The 15,978-nt window shown below is 43.6% G+C and overlaps 1 protein-coding gene across 1 annotated transcript in view; it reads right to left on the reverse strand.

Annotated features, from left to right (window-relative positions):
* RASAL2 (RAS protein activator like 2) overlaps positions 1-15,978 on the reverse strand; it is a 119,173-nt gene that overhangs the window by 18,871 nt on the left and 84,324 nt on the right. The window contains 4 exon segments of the mRNA XM_040566409.1: positions 2,599-2,743; positions 5,062-5,616; positions 6,409-6,507; positions 8,040-8,193. Of these exon segments, the coding sequence (XP_040422343.1) occupies positions 2,599-2,743; positions 5,062-5,616; positions 6,409-6,507; positions 8,040-8,193 (953 nt within the window).

Consider the following 15,978-nt stretch of genomic DNA (forward strand, 5'->3'; position numbering starts at 1 on the left):
CATCTCCTCAGAAGATATAGCTGGCTCTGAGCTAATGCCAAAAGGCTTGTTTGTGCAAAGGGTGTTTTTTTTTAATTTTGTTTTCATAAAAACCCTTAGTGGTCCCCCCCAGCCACTGCCATCTTAAGTCAGCAGTGTTCTTGCAAGCAAAGCAAGTGGCACTTTTTCTTAAGCGTTTTTGTTGGGATCCAAAAAATTTCTGCTGAGGGCATCTAGATCACTTATTTGCTAAACTTTCGGCATCGTTTCGGTGTGAGCCAATTCTGTTTTGTCTGTTGTTTGCTGGCTGTGTTTTCTTCCTTAAACACATTTGAAACATGCTCTCTGTGGTCCACAAGGCCCTGCCTTAATCGGACACCAAAATGCTCTTACAGATGTATTAAACAGCTAACACTAAGCATAATGTTGTTAATCCTTTCAAAGGACATGGCATCTGAGCAAAATGACTAAAGACAATTTAAAACTTGACAAAGAATCAGACGAGTATATTGTCATGAACAACCTTGCCCTGGGCTACAGACAGGCTAGGTGACCTTAGGGGAATTTTTGATTTCTTACAGTCTTATCACTCAGCACCAATATTCTAAGTGATACATTATAAGTCATTAATTTTAAAATATTTTAACATAATTACTGCACTTTAAAGGGCCTGCAGTCAAATGTAATATACTGGTCTCAAAGCTGATCATTCAGTCTGCTGAAAAGCACAGCACAAAGCAATGTGCTACTTACTTATCCCCAAAGTAATATGCTGCTTACTTATCCCTACCAGCAAGAGCCTAGGTCTGTGACTTGTGCTCAGTGGTTCCACCCATGAGAATAAGACTACCAGAACAGGCTCATTATACTTAAAACATTGCCAAAATGCATATAATCACAGACCTGACTATACTGACCCTTGGAGCACTGACTAATTTAGCCAACTAACGCCTTGATGACTTGCCAGCATCTGAGATTGCTGAGAACAAGTGAGACTGCTGGGAAAGCAAGCTGGTGGTTTTTTTTTTTGTTTTTTTTTTTTGTGAAAGGATGTGGTGTGGGACTTGGCTTTGGCCTGATCTTGTTTCCCTTGTATCAGTTTCCAAGGCTTGCTTCATCCAAGAAGCAACAGGAGGATGGGTGGCTCACTGTGCAATCTTGGATAACAAAGACTATGTGGACTTGGTAAAAGCTAACCATAGAGGGGCAAACATGTTTTAATGCTCTTTATTGCAATATTAGTTTCATGTACAGTAATTCCAGGACAGGGGCTTATTGCTAGAGCAGAATCCTCTGGTGGGGAGAGGACAGTAAGTAGTACAGTCATCAGAACCCGTCACAGTAAGTGGACAGTAAGACCCCGCTGGGGGGAATGGAGTAGGACATCGCAGGATGGCCAGGCAGTTTTCAGGATGTGGTGACCGAAGAGCACTCTGGACAAAGTCAGGAGGCTCCCTAGATAGTCTGTGTCTTGGTCTCCTGCTCTGTGCTACTCAGCAGCCCTGAGGCCTCATCCCCTCCTGCCATGTTTGTCTAAGGACTTTTGTTGGGACCACGTAGCAGTTTAGAGAGTTAACACAAACATTTATCAATTAATTGCTCTGTGGCAAAGTTAAGGGCTGAGCAAGTCCAACATTTGCTCTGGAATGTGTCAGCATTACCAACAGCTGCAGCTGAAGCATCTCAAAATGAGTTTTCCTGTTATGTACCCACTGAACCCAAACGCTAGGGTGGGCACCTCAAACCTAATGAATGTTAACACCATAGCTAACATTCTGTTAGCTATAGCTAACCCCCTAGGTGGTTCACTTTGTACTGAAGTGATTGCAGGAGCTTCTTTAACATAAAAGGAGATTAGTGAAATATGTTTCATATTCTTAACTGTTCTGAAATCTCTACCTAATTTCATTGCACTTGATTCCATGTTCATTCCTGACGCCGCAATACAAAGTACTGGACTCCGTTTCCACTGTTAAATGAGGTGACAAAATTCCTTTTTTAAGCCTGTTCATAGAACAGATGGAACAATAACCGTTGCTCACTAAGCAATTGCAGTGTTATACCCCCTCATCACAGCTAGAGACACGAAGGTTACCCAGAAAAACAATGTGGTGATAAAAACGTTCAGAGGGACTCAGCTGTATCAAATCAAGTTAGCTTTTCCTTGGGTGCTACACCCTCCTCTGTAGAGAGGAAAGGCATCAAGAGCAGACTATGTATGTTTTGCTATCTGGGTAGCAGACATCTGGGCTTAGTGCTGAGGCAGTTTCTTCCCATCCCACATTCCTTAACGTACCTAGGTGCACAAGGCTTTAGTTAAGTTGTGGAACTAAAAATCCACGTTGCGACTCTGCCACTTCACCAACCCACGTGGAGAGGGTTCACCACATGCCTCTAGAAAGCACCAGACTCGTGGGGTAATACAGCATGGGTACAAGGGATAACATCTAACAGGAATGCTGGATGTGGAAGATCCATTCCAACTTCATTGCTAGAGTAACAGTTCTTGGATGGATCACCTCCCGCATCCCAGCACAAGTTCCACCCAGTGACTTGACTGATTCTCTGCAGCAGGATCAGCCCTTTCGATGTGAGCAGCTGTGAGCAGTACTTTCTTACCTAGTGCATCGTGAAGGTACTTCTGCCCTACCAGCTTCAGGTACTCCTCAATAGCTTTGGTAGCAAGTGTGTTCTCCCTGAAGATCAAGACGTCGTGTTCCCCACAACGATCTACCTCAGACATCACCAAATCTGTCAAGAAGTCCTGAAGAAATAGGTCAAATGACAAGAGGTTAGTTTAACCAGGCCCAGTATACCAGGCTAACTGCAGAAGCCAAGAAGTAAAGACAAACAGAGGAGCCAAAAGATTACTGAAATAACTGCCCAGCCTGGGACAAGGGGTGCAGATGCAACCTTAGTATGGGCTGAGGAAATAGCTAGAGCTCCTCAAAAAAATAAAATATAAATCACAAATGATAAAGGGAGAAGCAAAAGCCTCTAAGATAAAACCTTTATAGCCAAGCTTAGATCCTGAACAGAAACCCTCATTAGGTTGGTTATCGGTGGTTTTGTCTGCTGAAACAAACTGATAATGTACATTTATATTTTAATACCAAATATTACATATAAAATTGGATTTAAATATTCATGTTGGAAGTTCTACACAACTTCTCACCGCTTTGAGAAATTTAAGTATGAAGAATTGCTTACAACAGTTAAATTCACAAAAGAAAAGTGATTTGGGAAAAAAGCTAACACGCTTGCTGTGGATCTATATGGCTTAACTTGTATTGTTTTCAAAGGCTCACGTAGGAGAGATCAGCAAGTCTTGATACAGTGAAAAATCTCTTGATACAGGGTCTAATTCTACATTAATACCTCTGATTCTACATTAATACTTCTATTACTCCTGAGGTAGTAACTTGAGTCAAGGACATCCAGCATTTCACAAGAAATGCTCAGAGTTTCACTACAGCCAATGTCAGCCACTGCCAAGTTCTCCAGGAGAGGAGCCATAAGCTCACCTCACCCTCACTCTCTTCTAAAACTTAAAACAAAAACCGAAATAAAACACCATCCTGTATTAGGGCTGAGTGACAACTACACGAGTGACAACTGTGACTTTCTGGTTCTGCTGGAAACAGCAGCAGCACAGTTTGAGGAGAGCTATAGCAAGGTTTCACAACCCCATTATGTACACAAACCATAATGCAGTGCTGGCATATGAATGTAAAATACCCAGAACAAATTATACATTATAAAAATACATCAAAAATACATTCAGTACTGTTGTTTTTCAAACCCTTACTACTGCTTCTTTTCAAGACTGGAGAAAAATTATTTTCACCTGGTGCAAACCATGGACACCCAGCTGCATCAGCACTACCACAGCGTGAGGTGGAAACATACCTTCTTTGCAGATTAAGGTTACAGCAGCCTAAGCCACTTAATGCTTCCAGTAAAAACAGACTCAAACACAAAGGCACTTGGAGGGCAAAGATATAACAATAATTTATCTATCGAGCACTGCAGGAAAGCAGAGCATGCTTTCCAGGAGGTTTCAACACAGCTCTATAGGAGCTGTCCCAGCTATCAGCTTCCTGAGATCAGCTAAACAAGTTGGTAAGGAACAAACTCCTGTCATGCATTGCCACAGAGCGCCAGCCTTTTAGAAATGTCAAGCAAGGGAGGGAAAGCAGAGTGGCAAATAATGGAATTGTTTTTAGAGCAGTTAATTTTAAGCTGTTGCTTATGGTCATTCTTCAATATCTCCAACTCTCTAACTTGTGCTTGGTGGTGCTTGACTGGCTGTAGCTGACTATACTGGAAGAAGCTGGCTACCGCTTGGTACTGCTCTCATACACCCACTTGGCAGGCAGCATTTGGATCAGTCAATGCTGGTTAACGCTTCTCAAAATTTCTGGAGACCTGCGGGACATTCTCCCACAACCTATTCAAAGAACCCAGGGCTCACTACAATTGCTGCATCACAGAGAACGAGCAGCGCGCACCCGAAAGTCCTAATAACATTCTTGGGGCAGACAGGATCACCATTAACTGAGTATGGATTCTCCAAATGGCTGTTCAAATGCTGACCAAATCAATGTTTGCACTGATTAGCTGACTTAGCACTGAATCAACAATGGCATGCTGCTGTTTGCTGTATTAGATATATTTATAGAAGCCATTCTCTGGTTTATTTAACTCTTACTTATCTCTTATCCTGTATCATGACTTTAGAAATACAGAAAACGTTCCTGAGCACAAAAGTGCAGGCCCTCATTTTTCAGAGTAACATGAAATTATACAGTCCTGCCACTTACACTTTATATGCGGTATCTTTAACCTTTTTATCAACTCAGGCACTTAATCTGTGCCAGTATGGTACCTATCTACGTGCCTTCTTGGTAGATGTAATTGACCAAACCTTTAAAAACACTCCCGAGGTCCTCTTCTCAGCCTTATCCCATCAGTTGCTGTGGTTGTGCCAGCCCAGACTGCCAGTCTTGTACAGTGCAGTAGCTGAGAAGGTATCACCTATCATCAGCAAGAGGCATTTACACAGAAGCCACCCATTCTTACCTTTGCTCTCCCAGTGCTCTGAAGAATGTGCACCAAGGCACAAGCCATCTCTTCCTTATTCCTTACGCTGATCACGGGTTCCAGCACAGAGCAGAGCATAGTATAGTTGCTGGTAACAAACTCTGCAAATTCTTTGTATTGCTCCATGGGCAAGATGGTGATGGTTTGGTAACGCGACTTGATCCGAATGGAAGGACCCCCTGATTTCCCTTTGTTGGGTGTAGGGGTGCTGACTGGGTACCATTTTTCCACAAATTGACGACCAGTTACGCTGGCCATGGGAATGTTGACCAGGCCTACGTAGTTGTTCTTGTCCTTTTTCTTCTTCTTCTCCACATCCTTGTAGATGTGAACTGTGATGCTGTGAAGAGGTGGGAGACCATAGAACTCAAAGTGTTCTCCCCAGAAAATGTTATCTGCTTTTGTTTTGCTGGTGGTGCGGGCAAAGAGAGTGTCATCAAGGCACAGCTCACAGAAGTACTTCTTCTTGGGGGCCAGGTCCTTTGCCTCAATGATCCAGAGACGGAGCACATTTTCAGCTCGACGACAGTTGTCCTGTGCAGAAGAAAGAGCTCAGCTTTTATTCATAATCTCTAAAAAAAACAAACCCCTGAACATTTTGTCTTCTAGAGAAGTGGCAGAGGGCTGCCTTTGTGTCAAAGGTAGGGACAGAATCAGAATTCACATTCAGATTCTTTGATTCTCAGAATCAGAATCTCTAGAAAAGCAGATGTTTCCTAAGGTAGAGACAAAGGACTGTCGTTTGCATGTCAAAGGTAGGGAGCAGAACATTCTTCTTCTCAAAAAGCTGTATTTGAAATGGTTTGGAAAACAAACACTCTGCACAGGAGCCACTCAAAAGCCGCTGGTCTGGTGGGGCATGCTGTGTTGTTTACTCTTGTGAATAATTTCAAGAGCACTGTTAGCAAGTCCCTCCCAAGTGGCTGCTAACTATGGAGGTGACTTATCAGATGTTTACCAGCTAATCAATAACTTGACTCCCATTCTCACTCTGGCTCAAATCCCTTTTTCCCCAAACTGTGCCTCCACATTAAACCTTGAAGCTCAGTGTCCCTTCCTTCTGAGGTACATGGTATCAGAAAACAAGTCTGAAACATCATAAGTGGGCACCTGAGGATCAGGAAGCAAGGTGGCATGGTATTTATTCATTAAAGGTTTAACCTACCGCACTAAATAGAACAGTGCACAGCAACTTATGATACACTGATGAGTGGACTTCTCTCCAGACTAAATTAATTGAGCATGTATCTGTGGGAAAAACTGGACTAAAATCCAATCATATCACCTCCATTTCCCCAGTAATCTTATTTCCGCAGTTTCTATTACCTTATTCGGCTGTACTGTTCTGCGTAGGTTTTCCATCCACTTATCCCTCTCTGCTGCAGAGGAACAGCTGAAGCATTTACTGCCACTGGAGTAGGTTACCTGGAAGATATAAATGACAGGCTGAGTTCAGGCAAGCTTATAAGACATGTGAGGGGCTGCAAAAAACAAGGAAGAAGATAAGCAATGTTTGAGCAACAAAGTCAATATAATAAAAGATGGAAAACACTATGAGAGCCTAGAATGTGGAAAGGTTAAGAGACCCACAAAATGCAGAGAGAAAAAAAAAGTCAGTTCAAATTAATACGAAGCAGAAAGAAACATAAGGGGAGCACCAACAGCTCTTCTTAAAGACTTTTAAGCAAGGCTTAAATCAACCACTTATTTTTTTAAACACTTGCTAATTGATGTATAATTATTAAACACTTGCAGTTTTCCCTGGTAAATCTCAGAGACAGATGATTTGGTTACCAACAGTGCAAAGACAGAGCAATGTATTAATGTAAGGCAAAGCACAATGGAAATGGTGTCTTCAGGAAATACAAAATGTTTCTGAGGGTCCATATATACAGCAGCAGTCTAAAAGAAACCGAAGGAGTTGTGCTCTGATCCAGTTCCACCCCTTGATGCCATACACAACTCCGCTTTCACGCAGGAGTGATCCACCTTGGTTCTTTCACTTTTACTTGGCCTGACAAACTTCATTTGCTCTTCCCATTCATTTGTGCACACAATTAAAAAGCAGTTTGAGGCAACAGCCTCAGAGCTATGATGTTGCCAGTATTTTCACTGCACTCCCCAAACCTAAGCAAGCTGAAAGGTGCTTCCAAGCAAAAGAATACGAGATTGAAGCAAACAGGAACAGTTCCTGGACCTGTCTCGAGGGAGAAGAGCCTGATTTGCTGGTTTTCTGCCAGAGCAGTTTTCCAGGTTGTAAGCAGATCTTTGTCCCAGAATTTAGACACACCTGACTAACCTTGCTGAAGACAGAGCAGACTGACTGTTCACCGCCCCTGCCACAACGCATTACGATGGCCTTAGACACATCCAAACAGCACATGTGAACGTGCTGGAAGGTAAGGATTGTACTCGCACCAACAGCCTGTTTCTCAAGCAAAGCTGTGCTGCAGCTTGTGTTGAAACAGCAAGAGGATCCAGCTCTACGGTGCAGCGGACATGTCCCCAGCTACTGAAGCCTCTCCTTTAGCAACCAGCAAATTGGCTGAGCTAAATGGGTTCAGACTGGAAATCACATTTCTCAGTTATGTTGTATTTTCTCAATTTAATTTTAGGTGAATTTGGGGAGAATGAACACACAGCTTAGGAACAATAGTACGTTTCAACCTTACATTTGCATGCAGGCTCCAAATGCTCAGATACTCATCAAATTAACAAGATTTTTCCAATTAGAATACGCAATAACTGAAGAAGATTTCCCTTCACTGAGTGATTGATGCCATTAGCCTCAAGGACTTCAAGACTGCACACTGGTTAGCCAGCCCCCACCCAAACCTCAGTACTGCTCTGGCAGCCGATCTCTTCTCCAATTACAAAGACACAGAACAGCGCACTGCACGGGCTCAGACCGACCCAACAGCATATAATCGGCTCCGTGTTTGGAGAACGTTCCTTACCTCAAAGCAGAAGTCTTGTCCAAGGATACTGCTGTGAAGTGGTTTGACAAAGACTTTTTCTTCTGACCCAAGATCCAGGGCCTCCACCGCGCTGCCGGGGCTCAGCAGGGACTCATGGGAACGGGACTCTTTCAGCTTCGGCAATCCACGTGACCTGTACAACAAGGGAGAAAGGAAATATTATTTTTCTCATCATTACTAACAGGCTTGGCAAGGTCCCAGAGTAAACTGCGAAGTGTTGTTTATTCCTAACTGCTTCTACAATTAGTTTGTGAGCCTCATGAAAAGTAACATTAGTCAGTAATCCCGGCTCCTAAGGAAGTACCCAGCCAAACAAGGCCATGAAGTCCATTCCCACTGACCTACAAATTGTACCTCTTGAGCCACCAGTGAAAGAACAACAAAACGAGAAGTTCAGAACTTAACTGCTGACATTTAAAGAAAACCCAGAGATCTCCAGCTCTGGGTATATTACTGGGAATATCCGCTACCCGATTACTAGGTAAATGTTGTGTGTAACAGCAAAAAGTGCACAAATCTCTAAACCAATGCAGAGTACCAGTTTTTCTCATCAGAACACATTTCCCCTGCAATATACCTTTTTTTTTTTTTTTTTAAAGATCCAGAGCCTTTTAACTAAAGTCAAATATGCGAACTATTTACCACTTTACAATGCTCGGTTACCTACATTTAAATTTTTCATTTTCTTCTTCAGCTGCTTCTTCCACTTTTAACAGTTTCCTTTTTTTTTTTCCCTCCCCAAGATGCTTCCATTCTCTTTCCATTTCCCCTCCCACACACACTGCTGTTCTTTTTCAGTGGACTGGCCTGTAAATCCCTCAGCTTTGCAACACCAACAGCAACATCACAAGGCATGCTCTAAAATTTGTGCATCCTCCCAATTTAATTTAATGCAACGCTCACGTGTAGCAGGGAGCTCTGCAACGCTCCAAAATGTGCTCATTTATAGGTGACTGTAGCTTCACCTGTGCTTCTCCCCCCACACTGCCACCTGGAGCATCTCTTTCTGCAATAAAGTCATAGAATATTTTAGGCACAACTAGGATTTCTGCTTTTAAAGACAAACATGATGTGCATACACAGCTTTCCTCTAGCTGGGACTCAGACAAAGCAGACGATCAACAAAAAGGAGGAGCAGAGAGTCCCAGATCAGCAGAAGAGGAGCTGTTTACCTGGCAGGTCTTGGTTTTGTAAGATGTTCAAGCTTGTGCTGGTCCCTATGCCTGTTCAGTCACCTATGGAAGCATGTCCATAAGTACGGCTGCACAGCTACCAAGTGTGGCTGAGCACAAAGAACAGATGTGAATGTAGAATGGCATCAATTGTCTATAGATCATGCAGAGAAAAGCAATGCTCTGAAATGATGCTTTCTCAACTGTCTTTGTCCTCACAGTGTTTTTTTTCTCTTTTATTTGATTCTCAGTATCAAGGCACAGTAGGAAAAGGAAAATGTTCAAAAAATGTATTCACTGAGTTGGAAAGCACAGCTACCTCTAACAGCGTCCTTGTTTTTTGAAAAATAAGCAAGTACATTTTTTGTACTTTCTGAGTGCATCTTACAAGAGAAATCCTCAGTTTTTGTAACCTTAGCAGAATCAGATTCCTTATACCCTTAAGCAATCTTACAGAAAAACAGGAAGGGAAAAAAAAAACATTCGGAGAAGGTGCGTTCAGTACTTCTAAGACCATTTAACAAAAACTTGCGTATCATGGAGGATTCGTGTAAAGCAACAAGCAGAGTTCACCCGAATGCTCTTTTGTGCAAAATGAAACGCTCAAAGTATTCTAGTAGATTCACGTATGATAAGATTTATTAAACACTGTGGGAGAACTTTGTTCCCATTAAATATATTAAGTGACCTAAATGCAGGCAGCAAAAACCTTTTATCAGAGGGATATTACAAAGAGACTGATTTCAAATGCAAAACAGCAGCGCTGGTATGAACGCTTTGGCTGCTCTGTGCATGCTTTGTTATAACAGGTTACAGCAGCAGCTGTACCAACGCAAACCTAAAACCTCAGCCATGTATAATTGAACACTTGCTGCAGTTAAGGTAGGGCAAGTCTAAAATAAACACACCACAATACACCACTTTAATATCATCTCTGCAAAATCCTCTCTAATTTCTCCTCTCAAGAAAGCGCTGCTGAGGTCACTTGGCTCCTGTCCCTATCCCAAACTCTCAGCAATTCCAGCCCTAACAGAGTGCTTTGGTGCGTGATGCAGGGGAGCTGGCTGGGAGCCTGTAGCTAACTCCAGCCAGAGCTCCTTATAACAGAAGAAAAGTGTGGAGCGGTCACAAAGAGGAGAAAAAGGGGAAAAAAATAAACGACCAAATAAAGGAGAAAGAAGAGATTTTACAAATCCCAGTTCAGCATAGGCTGCGCTTGGGAGTAAGACAAATCAAGCACACCTACATGAAACAACTGTACAGCCACTTAGCAGTGCATCCCCAAATCATAGCGGTGCCACATGTCAGAGCCCTTCTTTTCAAACTTCGTGCTCTGGGCTACATCTCAGGCACTAAATCCTGCCGGGAGAGAATGGGAGGCACCAAATCCAGGAGGGTTCTTCCTCAAGCCTTGGGTTACAAATTCCGGATGGGCATCGCACCAAGCAGATACGCTGGGGCCAGCAGAGAAGTCGGAGCTGCACAGGCACAGCAATCTCTCTGCTGGTCGGCTGTGCTCCTCTGCCTGGCCCCGGGGGGACTCGAGGAGGCTCCTGGTGTGTGTTGCCATGGCATGGCCTCCTGGAAGGGGTTAGGGGGAGGCAGCAAGTGCAGGGAGCCTGCTCCGCTGATGCAGAGAAGGTCACCTTTCCAGAAAGAAACAAGTCCCTCCTCTTCCCTTCCTATAAAGAGTTTATTGAGGCCCAGAGGGTGAAAGATGGTGGGAGAGAGCGAGGCATCTTCCAAGAATGCCTCCAAACAGCCTTCGGGAACGGGGTGTGGGCAAAGACACGACATGTACTGAGTACATGACAAATTGCACTCGGTGCCTCTGAATCTCACCTTGCAAAACAAACCTTCTAGCAGCATCTATTCTGCTTTACTGCTGTGTTAGCTTGTGAGCTGTGAATATTTCATTTTGTTGCAGACCAGCTGGAGAAGGTTAGTTTTGTTGTCTCAGGATCCACGACGGAGGAATGTCTATCTTTTTGAGCAATTCCTTGAAGTTACCATATTTAAAATAGCTCATTAAACTGATTAAGTGGCTTAGAATTGCCACTTTATCTTCCACAAACATCACAGCAATGCTGGAAAGTCGCTGGTTAGATGCAACCACATGCATTTACAAACACAAGGAGATGCACTTGTAAACACCATCGTGTATATTTCATCTATCGATAGATCTGCAACACAAGTCATTGACTTGTGCCTAAATCAACAGCATCCCGATCAATAAAGGCAATAATTACATGGAAGTAATAGTTCTCTGCTTCTTTAAAGCCGCATCTGATTTTCTGAGCCTGTAAGTAACAATGAAGAAAAATTGCTTGCTGGCTTCCCTTTCGCACAGAGGCAGAGTTAATAAGCCGAAGTTGCTAACTTATTTCCCAGTGTCTAGCAAAGGGACAAGATTAACAGGGTCTTTCCTGTACTGGGTCGGAAGCTACTGGCAAGGCGAGTACTGCTTAGAGCCCCTGTTAAGAGAGAGGTAATCCCAGAGAAGCAGATTACTGTAAACAGGAAGATCACCATGCACAAGGCGGGGGAAGGGCTGTTTGCACAAATCTGTTTCTGTTAAACAGCCCCATTAACAAACCAAATCCCCATTCAAATTACAATTAACCTCAGATAACAAACTCTTTTCCTGCTGCTGTTTCTATCCACTGCTGTGTGCAACAAAGAGTTAGGGAGCTGATGTAGGAGTTGAGAGCAAACAGTTACAAGCAGCACCGAACATTTCTCACATAGCTGCTTCCCATAATTTCTTTCCAATAGGAAAAGCAGGTGGAGGAGGTGCCTGTCAGGGAACGCTTTAAACTTCTCACCTCTTTTCACATGTTTTGGAGTAGTGATCTTCAGGGCTGCGTAACTTCCTCCTAAACCAGAGCCCAGCCAATGCCCTGAGGTCTGACCGGTGGCAGCATCCAGCCGATACGTAAAAGGTCTCTTCACCACCACCACCACCCCCCTACAGGCCAGCCCCCAGCCACCCCTTCTCCTTGCACACCGTAATTCTGTAATTTGCTGCTGCAGGAAGGGCTTGGTTGCAAGGAGAGAACGCCAGACCTGGAAACCTCTGGCTTCCAGCAGCAGCCCAAGACGCACGGCAGCCTATTAGCTGACTTGTGTTAGGTTTTACTGTCTATAAGGCATGTAGGATAAAGGGTTAAAGTCCTAATTGCTATCTGGTTATGAAGCTCTCATGCTGATTTTGACCTATTTAAAAGCCAACCAAAATGCACATCGGACTTTCAATTACTGAGCTTACCAGGGAGAGCCGTGTATTGCTTCAAAAACAAGCCTGTGGACATCAACAATCCAAAAGGTAACAATTAAAAATATATATATATATTTATATAAATGAGCTACCAAGTAACATAATCCCCTAAACTATGTTTCCTTTACCAACAAATTGGTGTGAAGGCAAGGAAATCAGAAAAGAGCTATTTGTTCAGCTCAAGCACCCGGCTAAAGCCTTGTCTCCACTGCTCTTACACAGAACTGGACGCCTGCATGATTCAAACCACTCCGGCACAATACCCGTGTGTTTAGAGACACTCCCCGAGATCAGAAAGCTGAATTCAATACTTAGCCACTCGCAAAGTCCCAGCAGAGAGCTTGGCCTCTAACGCAGTGAACTTTCTGCTCAGCGTTGCTATTCGGAACCCCAGCCCCGCTGGGCCGGACCCCAACGTCGGCAGCATCGTCTGCACGCACCACCAGTGCCGCAGCACCAGCCTTCCCCATGCACGCGTTCGTTTTGTAGACACACCACACCCTGCTTCGTGTCCCAACAGCCTATTAGCAAAACATCCTATTACTTGGTCAACAATTTGGCAAGTCTAACCAGTTTTATTATTATTGGTTGTTTTATTTTTTTTGTTTTTAATCGGAAATTTAGGGTTGTTTATTTAGATGCAAGTTCCACCCAGTTGCAGCTGAACTCGGAGCTTTTTCCGAGCACATCTCTTTTGCCTTCCTTTGAGTTTCTGATCCGCCTTCACAAGGCCCTACGCAAAGCCTCGCTGCATGAACCTCCCCTGCTTCCCTCCACAGCACCGCGTGTCCAGCAGGCACCTCTGGCAACACGGCTGCACCCGCTGTGAATTTCACAGGGGTAACGTGCTCCCAACCCTCCTGTAACCACGTCTCTGCTGTTAATGTGTGAAATTCTTCTGTTTTGCTGGAGACAAGATGCTTAACCTGCTACGTTTCATGTCACTGCTAAGCGATTTATAGGTGGGTGCTACGTGGAGGAGCGTGGGCTTTGCAGAAAAGCACTGGCCATTAAGGAGCACGTTTTTAAAAGGGGGTCAAAGCAGCCTGCAGTGGGGCCAAGGCAGAGGTTTGCTACAATAGGCTTTACGTTGAGATTTTGTTCAGTTTTCATTGGAAAACAAACAGCTGCACGAGGACCAAGAAAAGTGGCTGAAAGAAATACGTTCACCTCCACCAAAACAGGAGTGAGACATCTCTCTGGAAACAAACCACTACTCCCTTTTCTCCATACTCCAATGTGCAGATAGAAACAGATATGCTGAATGAATGCAAGCTCTGACTGAGTCAAGCCTTACCAATGCATTGCATAATACAGATTTTTATCCTCAAGTCTCAAGCAGGATAAAAATCACCCACCTTTTTTTTTGAAAACTGGGATTAAATTACGATGAACAAATAAGAAAACACAGCAAGATCTAGTTCTATTATTTCTACGACGGGTGCTATTTTCACACTGCAAAGAAGCAAGGAGGGAGACGCAGGCACTTACCGAAAGTAGAAAAAGCTGTCGTTGGAGCAGCGATAGCGCTTCACCATGAAGCCCAGAGCCATGGCTACCCGCTTCCTCGCGACCTGCCTGAGCCCATCCTGAGCAAGCACAGAAGGGATCCTGCGCTCGACCACGACTATCTGATAATGCCATAAAATGACTTTTAGTAAATCAGGAGGGCTCCCACGTGGCAGTAAATCCCAACAGGGCAAAACCCTCCCAGCTGTCTGCAGAGCTTTGCTGCAGTCGCTGAGACTGTATGCAGCCAGTCTCAACAATCTTTGCTCCCTCTCCATACACAGAACCGAGGCGAGATCTCTTGGACCACTTGGAAATACTCTTAAATTCCCAGCCCCAAATGAAAATACTCATTTGGTCTCTCTTTATAATTTTTAAAAAATTATTTATTTTTATTTTTTTACATTCTATATGTTATTGAGAAAATGTTACGAGAGAAACGTGTGGGTTGGAGAGCTCAAAGAATGCAGTGGGAATCAGGCTAGGAAAGCTGTGGAAGGTGATTTGGTAACACAGTGCCAGAGAGCCTCATAGTCAGCGCCGCTGATAACCCAATGACATACCGTACTGGCCACAGATCTGAAGAGCTTCGTTCAAATCTGGCACGGGTCACAACCAAGCACAGTTTAAGCATTCCTACGCTGGTGTCTTGTGACGACAAACCACAAGTTTTCAAGTACAACTGACAGAACCTGTAGTGATAAAGGTGGTGTGAACTGCAGAGGCTGTGGATTCATGCAGGACACCTGGATACTGACCACGGTGGGCTCATTTCCACAGGGGGGCCACAGTTTTCTCTCCTCCCCATCCACTAAGTCAGTTACACTGAAGCAAAGTTTAAAACCCAGAAAAACAAAGCAGGCTGGCCGTGGTTCTTCCTGATGAAACAGAAAATCTGATTACAAAAAATTCTGCAACAATCTCCAGCACTCCCTTCTGACAACATTCCTGAATCCTTTCTATTTTAAATCAACTCCGAACAGACAGCATCCCTCCTCTGTCACCATCCGGAATGGTATGCAGTGTGACAGTATCCCAAACCAGGATAATCAACCTTCCTTATTCCAGAATTTTATAGGTTTTTATCTATGAACATCTCCTTTTTCTTAAAAGGACCCGAACACCACAAAAGCACAAGAGAAACAAACACGACAGCAGCCTCCATTCTTTCCCGTCTAACTTTTAAGGGTTTTAATTTATAAAGCTACATAATACTTTCTTTGAAGCTAGTGCTCTCTATTTGTCAGAGCAAGAAAAGGTAGATGCTATCGGTCAATCTGGCCCTGAAAACCAGTACAGCACCATGACATCACCTAGCACCACCTGCTTAAAATGGGAAAGGGCTGACTCACTGAGGCAGAGGCCAGGAAAGTTTTTCCTGCAACAAACTAAACTCATACAGAAAGCAGAGAGAGCAGAAGGTGAGAAAATGTCAATTCCCACTCAGCTGCTGTACGTTACCTTCTTTCACGCACAAACAGTTGTAACTGACTTGCTCCTTTGGAAAAATCCCAAATAACAGCGTAATTCTGAACAAGAATATTTTTTTTTTAGCCTCTCTCTTCCCTCCAGCCCATCTCCTCCCAATACACTCATCTGTTCCTCATCTCAAGTGCTTCATTCCCACGTAGGTCTTGAGCTGTTTTCCTATTAGTCTAGCCACCAAGTGCATTTTTCAGGCACCCTTAGATAACACAGTGAAACATATGGGAAGGAAGGTAGAAATTACTGGCAAGTTTAACTTTACAGTGGAAGTGAATTTCCTTTAAGGCTTTATTCATAAAATTAGAAATACCCTTAGGAAAGTAATAGCTATAACCGTATCTTCCAAGTCGCTGTGTTCAATTGGTGCACTGATTAGATCACAAATGCAAACAGAACTGTATAAAGCCTTCAATCTTTTCACCAAAAGGTAGCTACAAGGTTGAGTAGTGCTGTTACGCTTTCTTTCCTAGAATAA

This window comes from Cygnus olor, chromosome 8 (genome assembly GCF_009769625.2).
Source record: "Cygnus olor isolate bCygOlo1 chromosome 8, bCygOlo1.pri.v2, whole genome shotgun sequence".
Lineage (NCBI taxonomy): Eukaryota > Metazoa > Chordata > Aves > Anseriformes > Anatidae > Cygnus > Cygnus olor.